This window comes from Aspergillus chevalieri, chromosome 3, assembly GCF_016861735.1.
Source record: "Aspergillus chevalieri M1 DNA, chromosome 3, nearly complete sequence".
Taxonomy (NCBI): domain Eukaryota; kingdom Fungi; phylum Ascomycota; class Eurotiomycetes; order Eurotiales; family Aspergillaceae; genus Aspergillus; species Aspergillus chevalieri.
Genome location: NC_057364.1, coordinates 394,104 through 411,606, shown reverse-complemented (window position 1 = coordinate 411,606; position 17,503 = coordinate 394,104). Strand labels below are relative to the sequence as shown.

At 49.8% G+C, this 17,503-nt stretch overlaps 3 protein-coding genes across 3 annotated transcripts; 2 read left to right on the top strand and 1 right to left on the bottom strand.

Moving 5' to 3' along the window:
* Window positions 1-1,899: 1,899 nt before the first annotated feature.
* On the top strand, window positions 1,900-7,224 carry ACHE_30150A (uncharacterized protein; the record flags this gene model as incomplete). Its single annotated transcript, XM_043276736.1, has 10 exons — window positions 1,900-2,130; window positions 2,228-3,107; window positions 3,156-3,207; window positions 3,259-3,275; window positions 3,326-3,896; window positions 3,947-4,030; window positions 4,077-4,136; window positions 4,208-5,879; window positions 5,926-6,326; window positions 6,375-7,224. 10 exons carry the CDS (start codon window positions 1,900-1,902, stop codon window positions 7,222-7,224), a joined length of 4,818 nt encoding a protein of 1,605 aa, XP_043134685.1.
* A 654-nt stretch (window positions 7,225-7,878) lies between these two features.
* On the top strand, window positions 7,879-9,158 carry ACHE_30149A (intradiol ring-cleavage dioxygenase; the record flags this gene model as incomplete). Its single annotated transcript, XM_043276735.1, has 3 exons — window positions 7,879-8,122; window positions 8,176-8,500; window positions 8,555-9,158. 3 exons carry the CDS (start codon window positions 7,879-7,881, stop codon window positions 9,156-9,158), a joined length of 1,173 nt encoding a protein of 390 aa, XP_043134684.1.
* A 1,541-nt stretch (window positions 9,159-10,699) lies between these two features.
* Window positions 10,700-15,084, bottom strand: pmcA (putative P-type calcium ATPase; the record flags this gene model as incomplete). Its single annotated transcript, XM_043276734.1, has 2 exons — window positions 10,700-11,980; window positions 12,034-15,084. 2 exons carry the CDS (start codon window positions 15,082-15,084, stop codon window positions 10,700-10,702), a joined length of 4,332 nt encoding a protein of 1,443 aa, XP_043134683.1.
* Window positions 15,085-17,503: the final 2,419 nt, after the last annotated feature.

The window sequence follows — 17,503 nt, the reverse complement described above, 5'->3', positions numbered from 1 at the left end:
GACGAAGATATCGATGCTCTTTTTTTTTTTTTTTTGGGATGCTGTGTTTGTGTTGTTTGCATCTAATGTGGGGAGGTAGTAATTATGAGATTCTCGGTTCGAATCCGAGTGCGAGCTTTTTTTTTTTTTGTCGATTTCTTTTTGGTTGTACCTCCACCGTTTTTGGAAGCTGCGACTCGCCATACCACTGAAAAACTGAAAAGAATCACCAAATATGGCCAAGTCAAACAAGTCTCTATTCACTCAGATAATTCACAGACGATATCATGGTTTTTGTTTCTCTCGTGCGTCACTCCCCACTGTAAAAGCGTGGCATCGAGCATGTTCGTTCAACTGGAAAGATTGCTGGATATGCGCGCTCCCATAATGCAGGCCTATCCTCAGCTGTGCCATGCAAAAAGAGGTCAGTGGTAGTAGCCACCATAGCATTCCAAGTCGCGCACATGCCTATCACCATATCGAAAGCGATTTCCTTTGGGATATCAAGTCCAAGCAAATGTCCGGCCCGCGAGCAGCTGTTTGGCAGCTCTGCGGTAGGCTTAAGTGGTATCGGGGAGTCTACATACTTCCATACATCGCAAAGCAAGGCAGTACGTGTGGTGATATATCTCAGCCTTGCGCAAAACTCCAACAGTTACCCGGGGCGCTCTGTCATTGCCGAAGCTTTTGAGATTTCCCACTGTGGCCGAGATATGATGCAGTGGGCCATTGAGCTGTACATTGCTACGAATTGGTCTTCGTCGAGCTGTGTCGGGAGCTCGGAATAACTCCAGCGGGACTTTTCGACTCCCAGGTAAAGGACACATTCAAGGACTTCAAAGGTCCGTTGTTTATTTGCTCAGGGAGTATCAATGCAAGATCTTTGAGATCCAGAACACGGACGCGGAGCAAGCTCAACGCATCAGGCCGACTCAATGTGTGCCGGGAGCTTTGGCTATCAAGATTATTTGCGAGAGTTCCTTGGGTCTATCACGCACAGAGCCAGGGCTATTATGAAGACACTGTATGGGCAATTAAAGCTCAGTCCTGCGAGCGGCCGCTACATCACAAAACGAAAGGTACAGCTCAAGACCAATTTGGGGCATCCTCTGCTCCTCTTCTGTTTTGATGAAGCACGAGGTCTTCTAAATCCCCGATACCGTCCCTCAGACATGCGATTCCACGCATTTCGACGAGCGCTCAATACACCTGTCGATCATCTCCACGAAGAAAGAGCACAAGCAATTCTTCGCTCTCTTCCTCGACACATGCTCTTGTGTCAGCGTCTTTTCTCCTGCGGAAGACGACGCCAGTACAGAGCTGTCAGATCATATGCTCTACCCCACCCCCTTATACCAACTAGATCTATTCCCGCTAAACTCCGATATTCCGGTCCCGGTTTCCATTTCACAAGGCCATAAAATCTGCTACTTCATGGATCAAAAAAAGAATAGGGCAGACCGTTCTATCAGAATCTTCAAGGCAAGGACTGATGCCGACACCGGTATGCTGCTGGCAGCAGCCCATTCAAAAAACACCTTTCTTTCTAATACTGCGTTATTGGTCAATTGATGGGCGTGAAAGTAAAAGGAAAAAAGAAAAGGTAAATACACACAGCCGCAGTGCTACTGTGATTATATATTTTAAATGCCTGTCACTTTGTCGTCAAAAATAAGTGTACAAACTATCAATTATGAACTGTGGAATGCATACATAAAACTAACCTTGTAACCTCGAGACCAAAAAGAAAAGAAAAAAAAAAGAAGATTAATAAAGGGAATAAGCAAAGTCACATGTTCTCTGGGGTTACACCATCCCCAATAGCCGCATGCGGAAGTGGTTGCAACCCTCATTCAACCAATTCATTCGAATGACAACCATCAGTCATCAAAATTGATTGGCTCCTGGTAATCTTCAGAGATGCTTATATTTCCAACCGGTCTTACGGGGTTCACCCCAGCCATTGATATCACCTCGATCGAATCGATCGACTCTGACCCGGGACGTCCTGGTTTATCTTCAGTGAGACTTGTAGGTCAGGGGTCTGAATATCAACGGCTACGTCGGACCTTCGCGGATATTGATCTAATTTCTGCGCTCCAATTAGTCTCTGGGGTTGATTCTCAGGGCACTCTGAAGAAGCTGTGTCAGGTACGCCCTTGTCAATTGCTACGTCTGTTCTGTCTCTGTTATTACTTGCAATTCCAAGTATCTTTCTCGCTAATAACGCAAGCTAATCAGATTTTAGGCTTTAATGGCTGAATTCAGAGACCGCGACTGGGCCTTGGAGCCCAGTCCTACCTGGCAAGACGATATATCTCCTCCACCGCAACCCAGACCACGCGAAGATAGCACCCTATCCCAGCACATAAGTCCTGAAGCCAGAGCAGAGCTAGCTCGCGTTGCTTCCAACTTTCCCAGGCGCCATGGCTCCGCCGACTCGGGAGTCAGTGGGATGGACAATAGCATGCATCGCAGAGATACACTAGAAGGCATCGAGATTGGAGATCCGGTCCTTGATCCAACGAGCGAGAAATTCGACCATTACAAGTGGGCACGGATGATGCTAAAGCTCATGGATAAAGAGGGGTTTCCCAGGCCGCCATCGACGGGCGTGGTTTTTGAGAATCTGAATGTCTCTGGGTCTGGGTCTGCGTTGCAGTATCAGAGTAATGTGGGGTCGGTGCTATTGGCACCATTTAGGCCACAGGAGTATCTGAGCTTCATTCGATCTGGGCCGGAGAAGCAGATTTTGCGCAACTTCGATGGTCTTCTGAGGAGTGGTGAGTTGCTTCTCGTGCTTGGACGACCTGGTAGCGGTTGCTCGACGTTGCTCAAGACGTTATCTGGTGAATTGCACGGATTGAAGCTCCGGAAGAGCTCTGAGATCCAGTACAATGGGATATCGATGGAGAAGATGCACACTGAATTCAAGGGCGAGGTTTTGTATAACCAGGAAGTCGACAGGCATTTTCCTCACTTGACTGTTGGGCAGACTCTAGAATTTGCTGCTGCGGCGCGCACTCCTGAGCATCGATTGCGCGATATCAGTCGGAAGGAATTCTCAAAGCACATTACTCAGGTTGCGATGGCGGTTTTTGGGTTGTCGCACACGTACAATACCAAGGGTACGTTCTCCGGAGAAGCGCGACTATTGTGCTAGCTAACTCTTCTAGTGGGTGATGAGTATATCAGAGGAGTGTCAGGAGGTGAAAGAAAGCGTGTTAGGTAAATACTTCTTCTACAAAATTGACTTGAACCTGTGCTAACATAGTTAAGTATCGCTGAGATGGCGCGTAAGATATATCTACCAATCTCTTTCCGAGTCATTAACTAACCTAAACAGTATCCGGTGCCCCCCTTGGTACTTGGGACAACAGCACTCGAGGCCTCGATTCTGCAAGTGCTCTCGAGTTTACAAAAGCCCTACGAGTCGCTGCCAACCTAGCGGGTACAGCCCATGCTGTTGCCATATACCAAGCATCGCAAGCAATCTACGACATCTTCGACAAAGTAACTGTCCTCTACCAAGGAAGACAGATCTACTTCGGCCCCTGTGATCAAGCAGTCAACTACTTCACCGAAATGGGCTGGTACTGCCCGCCGCGCCAAACAGCAGGTGACTTCCTGACTGCTGTTACTAACCCCCAGGAACGCCAAGTTCGAGAGGGAATGGAGGACTGTGTCCCACGTACCGCTGATGACTTTGCAGAGTACTGGAAGAAGAGTCCTCAGTATGAGGCGCTGAAACAAGAGATTGCGGAGTATCGTGAGCAATTCCCGCCTGGTGGCCAACAGGAGGTTGATTTTAGGGAGGTCAAGCGATTTAGGCAGGCGAAGCATGTGCGGCCGAAGAGTCCATATGTTATTTCGACTCTGATGCAGGTTAGGCTTTGTACGATTCGGGCTTATCAACGGTATGTTCAATTGTTTTTGAAAATCCGGGTTATTGATGCTGATGGGTCAGGATTTGGAATGACAAACCCTCGACGTTGACGACACTTATTGGTCGGATTGTTATGTCTTTGATTATCGGTTCGATATACTACGGGTAAGGACTCCTTCGCCCTTTGGAAGATATGTGCTTATTCTATCAGGACGCCAAATGCTTCAGCTGGTTTTCAGAGTAAAGGAGCTGCTTTGTTCTTTGCTGTCTTGTAAGCCACCTACTTTGATATCGAATCCCAACAAGGATTGCTATTTCAAGTTTGGTGCTAACCAATATCAGGATGAACGCCCTCATTAGTATCACCGAGATCAACTCACTTTACGATCAACGGCCGATCATCGAGAAACAGGCTTCCTATGCCTTCGTGCATCCTTTCGCTGAAGCATTCGGTGGCATAGTATCCGACATCCCTGTCAAGTTCTTCTCCGCGGTAGTGTTCAACATAATCTTCTACTTCCTGGCTGGATTGGTGAGTGCGATTTGGTATAGTTCCAGAGAAGCCCGTTCTAACCAAATTCAGCGATACGAACCATCACAATTCTTCATCTTCTTCCTGTTCACATTCATCAGCACGCTTGCAATGTCAGGAATATTCCGAACTCTCGCTGCATCAACCAAGACCCTCGCCCAAGCAATGTCCATGGCCGGTGTTATAGTGCTGGCCATTGTGATATACACAGGCTTTGTCATCCCAGTTCCGGAAATGAGTTCTGTCCCATGGTTCAGCTGGATTCGGTTTATCAACCCCGTCTTCTATACATTCGAAGCATTGGTTGCAAACGAATTCCACGGTCGACAGTTTACATGCTCGCAATTCATCCCCGCATATCCTAATCTAAGCGGTAATTCCTTTATATGCTCCATCCGGGGCGCTGTTCCCGGACAAAGAACCGTGTCTGGTGATGCCTACATCGAGTCTCAGTACACATACACATACGCGCACGAATGGAGAAACTTCGGAATCTTAATTGGATTCTGGATCTTCTTCATGGCCACATACTTGATAGCCACGGAACTCAACTCCGCAACCACATCCAAAGCTGAATTCCTCGTCTTCCGCCGCGGCCATGTCCCCCCTCACCTGCGAAACATTGACAAACACCAAGGAGGAGAAAACCCCACAGAAACACCCGAAACCCACAAAGAGGATAAACCGGAAGAAACAACGGACGTGATCCCGACGCAGCGCAGCATCTTTACCTGGCGGAATGTCTGCTACGATATTCCCGTCAAGGGTGGTGAACGCCGGCTTCTGGATAATGTCTCTGGTTGGGTGAAGCCTGGTACGCTTACGGCTTTGATGGGTGTTTCAGGTGCTGGGAAGACTACTTTGCTTGATGTCTTGGCTAAGAGGGTGTCGATTGGTGTTGTTACTGGTGATATGCTTGTGGATGGAAAGCCACTTGATAATAGCTTTCAGAGGAAGACGGGGTATGTTCAGCAGCAGGATCTTCATCTTTCAACGACAACTGTGAGGGAAGCGCTGCGCTTCAGCGCACTTCTACGCCAGCCCAAGACGGTATCTAAAAGCGAGAAGTACAAATACGTCGAAGAGGTAATCGAGATGCTGAGCATGCAGGAATTCGCCGATGCGATTGTTGGGAGTCCGGGTGAGGGTTTGAACGTCGAACAGCGGAAACTTTTAACTATTGGAGTTGAGCTTGCCGCGAAGCCTGCGCTATTGATCTTCCTTGATGAGCCTACTAGTGGTCTGGATTCCCAGAGTTCGTGGGCTATTTGTGCCTTCTTGCGGAAACTTGCGGATCATGGACAGGCTGTTCTCTCTACGATTCACCAGCCTAGTGCGTTGTTGTTTCAGGAATTTGACCGGTTGCTTTTCCTAGCCAGGGGGGGAAGGACGGTGTATTTTGGTGATATCGGGAGGGATTCAAGGACATTGCTTGATTACTTTGAGAATAATGGTGCAAGAGCGTGTGGATCATCTGAGAACGTAAGTCTACACGCTCCATTGGTTGATGGATTGCTGACCCAAACAGCCCGCCGAATACATCCTCGAAATAATCGGAGCTGGCGCGTCCGGAAAATCCAACCAGGACTGGCCATCAGTCTGGAACGAGAGCCAACAAGCGAAAGAAGTTCAAGATGAACTTGACAAGATCCAGCAAGAGAGGGCTTCAGCATTCGACGAAGACGGTGCCGATGAACATGCAGAATATGCTATGCCCTTCGTTTACCAGTTGTGGCATGTCACGCGTCGTGTGTTCCAGCAGTACTGGCGGGAGCCGTCCTATGTTTGGGCTAAGATTATTCTTGCTACGGCATCGTCGCTGTTTATTGGGTTTACATTTTTCAAGCCCGATAGCTCGCTTATAGGGTTTCAGTCTGTTCTGTTTAGCGCTTTCATGCTTACGTCTATCTTTTCGACTTTGGTCCAACAGTGAGTTACTCTCCACCACCTTTCAATAAATAAGTTAACAAGTCGCAGAATCATGCCTAAATTTGTCGTCCAACGCTCCCTCTACGAAGTCCGCGAACGACCCTCAAAAGCCTACTCTTGGGCCGCCTTCCTGATCGCCAACGTCCTCGTTGAAATCCCCTACCAAGTCCTCGCCGGAATCATCGCCTGGGCATGCTACTACTACCCGATCTACGGCGCAAGCCAAGAGAGTCATCGACAGGGCCTCATGCTCCTCTTCGTCGTGCAATTCTACATGTTTACTTCAACGTTCGCTTCGCTTGTTATTGCCGCTCTGCCAGATGCTGAGACGGGTGGTACTATCGCTACGCTAATGTTCATGTTGACGTTGGTGTTTAATGGGGTTATGCAGCCGCCGGATGCGTTACCTGGTTTCTGGATTTTCATGTATCGCGTTTCGCCGCTGACTTATTTGATTGCCGGTCTTACGGCTACGGGACTACATAAGCGGTCTATTGAATGCGCAAGTGAGGAGTTAAGCGTGTTCAATCCCCCATCAGGTATGACATGCTTCGACTACCTGGAAACATATCTTCAGTACAGCCCCGGCCAGCTGTACAACCCAAACGCCACGCAGAACTGCCAGTTCTGCCAGTTACAGAACGCGGACCAATACCTCGCCGGTAGCAATATCTCGTACGGCGACCGCTGGCGTAACTGGGGCATAGGCTGGGCATATATCGGATTCAACATCTTCGGGACTGTAGTGCTGTACTATATGTTCCGGGTGAAGCATTACAATCCGACGACATTGGTTAGGTGGGTTGTGGACGGGGCTAAGGTTGTCTGTAGGGTGTTTAAGAGGAGGTCTGGGATTACGCCGAAGGGGAGGGAGGCGGATAATGGGCGGTTGTATTAGGTCTGGTTATTGAGGAGTTAGTTCTGTATTTAGTTAGGTGTATGATAGGTCGGGTTGGTCGATATATGGCCTTAATGACATGTGTATTGGGATACTTGATGGACTGGGAGTCTACCAACGACAATGACCACTCGTACGTACGATGATCCGTTCTATTTTAGCGTCAACGCAGGAACCCCGATACACTAGTATAACCCAACCAATCAAACCCACCCCAATACAAGCACGCCCGCGCAGCCCTGCCCACCGTAAGTGACAGGGCTGGCCGGAGAATCCTCCTTTTGCAGAAAGAATTTTCTGAGCAATACATCGGCCACGCGGCCCTGCCAAAACATCGGCGAATCACATTGGCCCGATTCGCAAATAGCATCCGCCCGGAAGGATGTAGGGTTCCGCTCCGCGCTGAGTAAGCGGAAATAAACGGAGTGCCAAGAAATTGCTTGTATAGCGCAGACGTCGAGGCAAAACGCCGGTTGATTCTGTTTCTTTTCTCGTTCCCGGAGGTCAATTTGATGGGAATTAACGGTAAGTATTCGTCATGGTCGACGCGGCCTTATTTTTCGAAGACTGGTCAACGACCTGGAATGCATATAAATGGAGCCCCCCGGGATGATGGACTTGGTGAAATTGACGAAGGTCTGAGACCAAGACAATATGCACTTCTCAAAGCTCCTCCTCGCCGCTCTTGTAACCCCCATTCTCGCCCATCCTGGGGAGAAACATGACCCGCATGTCCTGAAGCGGGAGCTCCACGCCCGCGATGCCTTTGCGCACATGGGCAAGCGGGCTCTGGACACCTGCTCGACTTCGCTTGAGGCTCGTCATCTGAACAAGAAGAACGTGCAGCGTCGTGCGCAGCGTGTCAATGCTTTGCGTGAGAAGCGCGGAATTTCTACCAGTTAGTTCTCCTCTCTTACAAGGCCGAGCCAGAGATCAGTCTAACATGAATAGAAACGCAACACTCCCGCCGCACCCTCGCGCAACTCCAGAAATGGGAAACTGTCGAACACAACAAGACCAATGTGGTGGGCTACACCCCCTACATGCCTGAGGATATCATCTTCGGTGCGAACACCAGCTGCATCCTCACGCCGACCATCACCGATGGACCGTACTACGTCTGGGGCGAGATGATCCGCGAGAACGTCAAGGAGGAGAAATACTCGGACGGTGTCGATCTGTACCTTGAGGTGCAGTACATCGACATCAACACTTGCCGCCCTGTTGAGGGCGCGTTTGTTGATATCTGGCAGGCCAACGCCACTGGTGTCTACAGGTATGCGCCCTACAAACCTACACCTTCTGACTGACTGGATACTAACAAAGACAGCGGAATCTCCACCTCAGGAAACTACGCCGCCGACGGCTACAACTCAACCTACCTCCGCGGCATCCAGCGCACCAACCACGATGGCCTTGTCAACTTCGACACCATCTTCCCCGGTCACTACTCTGGCCGTGCCATCCACACCCACCTCCTCACCCACCTCAACGCCACCCTCCTCCCCAACAACACCCTCCAGGCAGGCACCGGCAGCGTCGCCCAAATCGGTCAACTCTTCTGGCCCGAAGACCTGCGCTCCGCCGTCGAAGCGACATATCCCTACAACACAAACACGCAGGACATCGTCTCGAACGACGACGATATGTGGAGTATCGAGCAGGCTAGTGCAGCTTACGACCCGTTCCCGGAGTACGTGTATCTGGGCGAGAAGATTGAGGATGGACTGTTTGCGTGGATTCAGATTGGTGTTAATGCGACGGCGGACTACACGGATAATGACTATTATAGCATTGCGGCTTATCGGGGGAAGAATGGGGGGTATGCGAATGCTGACAGTAAGGCTATGGGTGGTGGCGGTGATGCTGGTGCTAGTAGTGCGCCTAGTGGAAGTATGTCTGCTAGTGGAATTCCCAGCAGCACCGGCGCATAGAGATATGCCCGAGCACTCTAGTTTGTCGATAGAAGGAGTGTACAGTGTTGTGTAGAAATGGATAACGAGCGATGCATTACAATCATATCTATACCAAAGACAATTCAGATATGGCGAGATAGAATAAGAAAATTATGACCTGCGTCATATAACCCATTTGTTGTGGGCTGAATAAATGTAGTCACCTCGGTCCTTGGGCACTCAAGAACTTCTCATCAAATCCCACGCCAGGTAGTTCAGGTTAATCCATGTAATATTGACATTCAACCCCATTGCCTTTACGAAACTGTTGATATAGCTACAGATATAAAACCCTGTCAGTTGCGAGCCCAAAACGAGCACATCAAGATTGACATACACTTTCTTTGAGTTTGAATTCCATGGGAGATCACCAAGACCGCCTTCTTGGGGTAAGACCCCAACGCCAACACACTCTCTATTCAAATAAGTCACTAAGAAGTAACAAGATCGGCTAGAAGATGAAAGCACATACTCCCAGGCGGTTGTAAATGCAGCCCTGATTTCTTTCCGGACTTGGCATACAGGATGGGGCTGGTATGTTCCCAGGCGATTGGATAATCCACATGTTCGATTCAGCCTCAGGTGTTCAGTTTGGATACATTACTAGGGATGACGAGCTGGTGTCTGAGTATTGGAGTGCACCTGCGGCAGTTCGGGAGCAAATGAGGAGTGCGTTTAAAACTGCGTGGCTGTGAGTTCTTCCCATTCACGATGGTTTCGGCAGCGCCTTTACACTAACATGTACCTTCCTAATGAATAGGGATTGTGTCAATTGTGACATTCTACCGCAGTCACGACAACTGAAAGACCTTCTGTGGATTCGAGCACAGGAATTGTGTAAGTCTTTTTTTCCTCTTTCCTCTTTCAGCATGGCTGGTTCACGCTGCTTCATTGTATTGTAGCTATCTCGATCTTTTCCAATGGGCAAGGGCCTTGGACCCCGATGAGACCTGGAATGACCTGACTTTCACCCTGTGGGGTCTCTGGATGGGGAGCCGATTTGCACCTAACCTTAACCCAGATAGCTTGAGGTATTCCGGAAGGTACGCGATGTAAGCGCAACACGGGTTCCAAAGGTAATGATTTTATTCTTTTTATTCAAGGTATCTAAGAATATACACGCTCCACTACCCTAGATAGCCAAGCCAGAAGCCCACACATCAACATACACTAGCAATCGAAAACAGCAAGCCGAAGCAAACCAAGTCTGATTAAGTATCAACAAAGTGTATAATATAGAAAAACGCCAGCCAACCCAACCCAATGCAAAGGAGTGTCTATATCAACAGTAATCAAGAACAACAAGTCGGGGAAAAAAAAAAAAAAGAGTACATGGACTTTTCACAAGTGAAAAACGCCTGTCCTGTCCTGTGGACCCGTAGGAGAAAGCAAAAACAATTATAAAACATAGTGGTAGCTGATCTGGCCACGAGCAAAGACAGAGCAAGTGAAAGAGGGTAAGAATGCAAAATATTTAACAGAGAAGGAAATTATTCAACGGTACACCAAAATAGTGGAGTCTAGCCTTGGCTAGACCTCGACCTTGATCTGTGGCTCCGGCTCGACGGTGCCCGTGCGGGTGGAGGCGCATGTTCAAAGAATGGGATCAGGTCCGGATTTTGACTAGGTGGCGTAGAGGACGTAGCGTTATATTCGCCTACGACCTGGTCATCCGCCGCAGTCTCGGGATGAATCTCAATACCCTGCTGCTGATCGAGTCCGCGATGCGGCGCATCGGTGGAGAATTTGATGGATTCGGTCTCCTCGGGTGGACGCTCAATGGGCGACCAGCCAGCAATACTGCCGGCCACAACACCAGCCATCGCGGCGGCGGGGCCAAAGGCGGAGCTGGAGCGAGAGCGGTTTCGACGCCGGGATTCGGGGCTGGGACTCGGAGGTGGTTGTGGAGAGAGGGATCCGTTACCGTTTTCGCCAGTTGGAGTACTGGGGATGGAGTCTTCGCGAGATCGTGAGCCGCTACGGGAGCGCGGCAGGAGTTCTTGTGGGTGTTGGAGCTTGTGCTTCAGGTGGTGTAAGCGACCTCCGCGGAGTGTCTTCATGAACTTCAGCTGGTCACGGATTTCCTCCAAGGCTGGGTTCCACTGAAATCGTCTCTGGTCTTCTGTATCGGAGATCAGGAGCTCGGGACCCTTCTTGCGGCGCCAGAATGTGGGAATCAGTTTAGCAACGAACTCATCCGGAATCAACCTGATAACGACTGCAACCGGGAGAGATATCACACCCAGAACAAGGGAAACACCCCACTGGGGACCATTGAGACGCTGAACCGAAAAGGCTTGTCCACCAACGAAGATGATCAAAACCTGACCACCGATGATAATTAACTGAATACCCATAAACCACCTGTTCCGGAAAATACCATCGAAGATGTTGAAACCGTTATCAATTCGACGAGAATTCCATTGGTTGAAGATTTGCATCCAGACAAAAGTGTTGAACACCACAGTTTCGAGCTGGTCCGCTTCGTGTTCGGTCGTGTAGCCAAAGATCGACTTTCCAGCGAAGTTCAAGACAAGCGTGACAACTAGCTGATAGATACTTTGTCCAATCATCATCTTCCACATCGATAGACTGATAAGAGGCGCAGACTTTGGTTCGGGGCGGCGGTTGAGCAGGTGGGGAGACGGGGGATCGGTTGCCAACGCAAGAGCAGCAAAGGTATCCATGATGAGGTTAACCCACAACAGCTGCACAGCCGTAAGGACAGACTCCTCATTACCGCTAGCAACTGCGGAGATGAAGGTGAGAAGAACAGCGGTAATGTTGACCGTAAGTTGGAACTACACAAAATGTCAGTACTTAAACAAAACGAGATTCCGGGCAAGATGCATACCTGCAAGAACTTCTTCACGGCATCATTAACGGTACGACCCCAAGACATAGCCTTGACAATGGAAGCAAAATTGTCATCCATCAGAATGATATCAGACGCCTCCTTGGCCACTTCCGTTCCAGTGATACCCATCGAGAAACCGACATCAGCCGTCTTCAACGCCTGGGCGTCATTGGTACCATCACCTGTGACAGCAACGGTCTCACCAAGAGCCTTAAGTCGGGAAACCAGAATTTTTTTGTCATCGGGACTGGATCGGGCAACAACCTGCAAACGGGGAATAATCTGGTTCATTTGACGAGTGCTGAGCTGGCGGAACTTGGGACCTTCGATAGCGATACCTCCTGCGGTGAAAATGCCACACTCTTGAGCAATAGCCTTGGCAGTCATGAGGTTATCACCTGTAACCATTCGAACAAAGACGCCAGCTTTCTGACATTGATGCACGGCCTCTGCGACACCAGGACGGAGAGGGTCCTGGATACCAAAGATGCCAAACATGGTCATGTCATTGAAGATGTCGTCGAATTTAACGGCCTTACGGTCCTCTTCCATTGCTGCCCCGCGGGGTGGCCACTGTTCGTAGTCACGGTACACCATTCCGATGGGTCGCAGGGAGCGAGAGGCGTATTTCATCATGATATTGTCCAATATCGAACGGTCTTCTTCAGAGATGGGCGCTTCAGATATGTCCTTGGTCGGTTCACGAACGATACGGGTGGCTTTAGAAGCCAAGACCTCCGAGGCTCCCTTGACCAACATGCGATACTTTCCGTCGCCTAACTTTATAATCACGGCCATGCATTTGCGGCTCGAATCGAACGGAACCATTTGCACAATCGTAGCGTTAGATCTTGCCTCGCCCAATGATCCCATGCCAAGATACGTCCGCGCAAACCCAAGCAAAGCAGTCTCTGTCTTGGATCCAACAAAGGTCGTTCCTCCGTCTTCGTGGTCGCCCTCGAAAGCGGTAGAGTTTAGCACGATGGATTGCAGCAAAAGCTCCTTGGCGGGACCGGAAATGCTGGATGCAAATTCCGAAGGGGACATGTCACTAGGTAATCCGCTCGCACTCTGCAGATCGTTGGCTGCATTGTCGGCGCTGAGTCCGTCCTTCTGAGACTTTTCTCCAAACTTCAACTTGGTTCCCAAAGTCGCGGACACAGCGGACATTTTGTTCTCCGTGAGCGTTCCGGTCTTGTCAGAGCAAATAGTGGTTGCGTTACCCATGGTCTCGCAAGCTCGCAGCAGACGGACCAGGTTGTTATCCTTTAACATACGTGTCGTAGCAAAAGCCAGTGCCAAAGTGACAGCCAGAGGCAATCCTTCTGGCACAGCGACAACAATAACCGTAACAGCAACAATAAAGATCTGGAGGAAGGCTTGACCCTTGTGGTCGGCGCCTCGAATGTCCTTTAACTGAGCAAGGAACTTGATGAAAAGGACGACGAACAACAACAAACCCGATGCCAGACCGAGTTTGGCGATGTATTCCGCAAGCACGTTAAGCTTAGATTGCAAAGGCGTGGTCTGACCTTCGTCTTGGAGGGACATCATCGTCTTTCCATAGCTCGAGTGAACACCAACAGCAGTCACGAGGAAAGTACCAACACCCTCAGACACCTTGGAACCAGAGATGATGAACGGATCCATCTTCTTGAGACTCTCATTCTCCTCAATAGCACGGTAGACATCGTTACCACTGGTCTTGTGCAGTAAGTCGGATTCACCTGTTGCAGACGACTCGTCGCACTTGACATTGTGACCACTGATAAAGATGCCATCAACGGGAATCAAGTCACCGGGCTCTAGGTGCATAACCTCACCCACCTGGACGTCGAAGATGGAGATCTCCACCGTCTTTCCAGACCGGCTCACTTTGACATAGCGATCTTCCTTTTTCTTGTTCAATTTCACAAATTGGCGCTCCTTCTGCCAGTCATTGGCCGCACCAACGATAACCACGATCAGAATGGCGACGATGATGGCCACACCCTCGACCCATTGTACTCGTGCCTCACCGTCGGTAGCAGTCACAGACTGGTAAATACCCAGTGCAAGCGAAATGATAGCAGCAATAGTTAGCAGAATCAAAACCTTATCATTATATGCAATCCACGCCAGTTCAAAGATACTCTTCGCTTTTCTTTCGGGGAGTCTGTTGGGCCCGTAGACGCGCTTACGCTCTGCGTAGGACTCGTCTCTTGACTTGGATGACCCGGGTCTAGAAACCTGCTGCTGCCGGATTTGAGCACCAGATTTGGGCAATGATGTTGGAGTTTCAGCGGCCGCCGCAGCCGTCGCCTCTTCGAAATTCACCGTCCCTTCCAGGATTGTCTCGTCAACACTCAGGCCGCTAACGAGGTCAGTGCGCAAACCCTTTTCAAGACCACGCAACCCACCCACAGCGTGAAAAGCGCCAAGGTTCTTGGGGTTCAGCAGCTTGTTCAGCTGGCCTGGCGAGAACGCAAAGCTGTTGTCGTCCACTTCGAATTCACCTTCGTGGCCGGGTTCAGGCTTGAGGGCGTCTTCATCGTTCTCGAGGGTATCCTTGGTCAAATCGGAGCGGGAGTTCTGGGATCGATCAGGGACAAAGGTATCCCCACCGTACGAGCTGGCAGAGGGACTGGTGTCCTCAGACTCGATGGAGTTGCCGCGGGATCTGGTACCGGGGACAGCCAGATAATTGGAGTGCTGCATGCTTTCCGTCATCTTGGAGGCTGGCGAGGAGAAGTTGTGTGGAGACGTTGGACGGCTATCGTGCTCTCGCGCTTCGGACGAGGTAAACGAGCGAATGGATGATGGCGAGCGGCCATCCGACGGAGAAACGCTGCCGTTGTTCAAAAGCGCACTGGTGTCGGAATTATCACCATTACCTGTCGACACTCGCAAGGACGGCTGAGGAGCAGCTGGTTGAACTTGCGGAGGTTGAGGGCTGTCTGGGGTTACTGCGGAGGTGTCGATGGTGATGGTCGGGGCCCGTTCCCGGCGCAGGGGAGTGGGTTGTCTGGAATCCTCCGGGTCTGTGTTGGAATTTGAGGGATTGGACATGATCGACCAAGGGATGGCTCTTCCAGGAAAGGGAAGGAGGAGGACTAAACTGGGGCGGAAGGGATAAGTGATATCAAGTTAGGAATGCGGCGGGCTCCTGGGAGAGGATATCCAACGAAATCAGGTGGTCGAATGGCCAGTCATAGGGTGTATATTCGATCGAATTGGCCGTATCAGAGTGATGGTTAGCAAAGGATGTCGTCCTCCAGGCTGATATTCCATATGCAAGGTAACGTTTTCGTATATGGATAGCGTTTCCCTTTTTACCTGGCCATCGCAGTCCGCACAACCGGAATAATGAAACCAGGACAACCGGAGGTCTGCATAGATCGTCCAAGCACCAAAATTCAGAAATTGCCTGCTGTATGGCAGCTGTGGCGAGCGTTGAAAAGAAACAGGGACGGAAGCCAGCTGGCCGAGGAGAATGACGCTGGTTTTTTTAAACGACCCACGCTGAACAAGCGCTGGAGAGCGGCAAACTGAATCGACGTCGAATAAAAAGCACTGGCGAATAGTGGTTGACGCACAGGTCAGCGATTCGAATCGAGCAGCGCGTTTCGTTGTCCGTCAGGTTCAAAGAGGAAAGTGAGGATGGTTGGGCGAGATCATGTGCGCTGGACAGCAACGAACCCTTGATTCTGAAAACAGGGAATGGACGGCGGGGAGTCTAGTGAAGTCTGACAGAGGATCTCCGGGGGGAGCCAACCTTCTCAAAGCACACCGACAAAGGGAAAAGAAGTGGGAGTGAAAGCGAAGCTACGGAGGTAGCTCAAACCGGAAAAGAGAAAGCAGAATCGTGACGGCTTCTGAGATCAGTTGTGTAATTACATTACCATCTGTAACGGAGCCTGTTTGAACCTTTCGCCAATCAAAAGCGAGCCCGAGTCGCATAAGCCCCACAAAAGTAGTCCAGACCACCGACGGGTAACGGTAATACAGCTGCAGTCCATACAAGTAGGTACACCACGACAATTACTTGTTTAGACCTCGGGTGTGAGCATCACTTAAGCCCCTTCCAGTATAACTCTCTGCAAGTATTCTGTACTCCTAGTGAGACTATTGGAGAGCGCTACGCGCTGTATAATAAGTGACGAGTACGCACAGTTCCAGCACTTCCGACCTGCCCAACCCGGGTTTGATGTTTGATGCTTGGCGCTTGCACTGCCTCAATGCCTCCTTTTTCTCCCATTTTTCATTATTAACCACCACTTTTATTGGTCTTGGTGTATTTAAAATGAGACACGTCTGTCTCCGCCTCGTTACATTCCCTGTTCTGTATTCTGTATAATTTCTCTGTAGTTCTGCCCTCTCTCCTCTCTACTGTGGCAGGCACTGTACAGAGTTCTCGTCTGCTGCTTCTGCACTTGACACAATCGTTATATAAGCGCCGATCTACACAGCCACCACTAGCGGGATCCACTGAACTTTAATTTGTTCGGGTTACATTGAGCATTTGTACTCCGGATGCATTTTATGCTGCCACATACCAGACATCACTATCGAAGTATACTACTTGCTTGTACTCTGTACTCTATACATCAAAGTCTAAGCCTTCTGGAAAGCGTATGGACCTGTCATGATATCATTAACTCAATCAAGAGAAACTTGGCTACTGATAAGCATGCGGAGAATACATACCATGCTTACCCTCTTCGAGCTCAGTGCATTTTCTGCAGTGCTGTCCGATGTAAGGGTGTTGTATGCCCGATCCCGTGTATATCATTGTTGCTCCTCACTGCGCTTCAATACTTGTAGTTCTTAGCAAAGGAGCAATAGCAACATTAAGGCTTCTTGCTTCTACCCCTGGTATGATTGCGGAGAACATGACTGGGATCGGGAAGACGGAAGATGGCATGCCGGACGGCCGACAAGCACATACAACAACAAATACATACAAGGCGCATCGTAGGTCTGATTTTTGTGGCTATGTGCGTCTTTCTTTATTGCCGGCATCGCAGGCCTGGTCGATAGCGTGCAGGGACTACCCACTCATGTGGTAAGGATAGCGGGTGATGACATTGCTAATAGTAAGTTCATTCTTTCGAGCGGAGAAGCATTCAGAACTGCACATCTCTTCTAAGAATGACGGAGAGAGAAACCCATAGATGCCGTCCACACTTGAACTTGGCCTGAACTTCTCAAATGACCAACACAGCCCATATGCAGAAGCATAAGCAAAAACATTGACAGTCAAGCGACACGTCAGTAAGCTCATGTTCGCTATAAGATCCCGAATTGGGAGACTACTCAACACGAATCAAACATCGGGATATAGATGCTGCGTCTGGCGATTCATACTTGAAGAACTAAGTCTCTGAGGTCGCGCGTGCATTATAGCTGGCTGCATGTGCGGACTAGCATTCGATAAATATATGACGTGGAGCATACGACGCTTTGGCCTGAGGTAAAATAAGTCGTG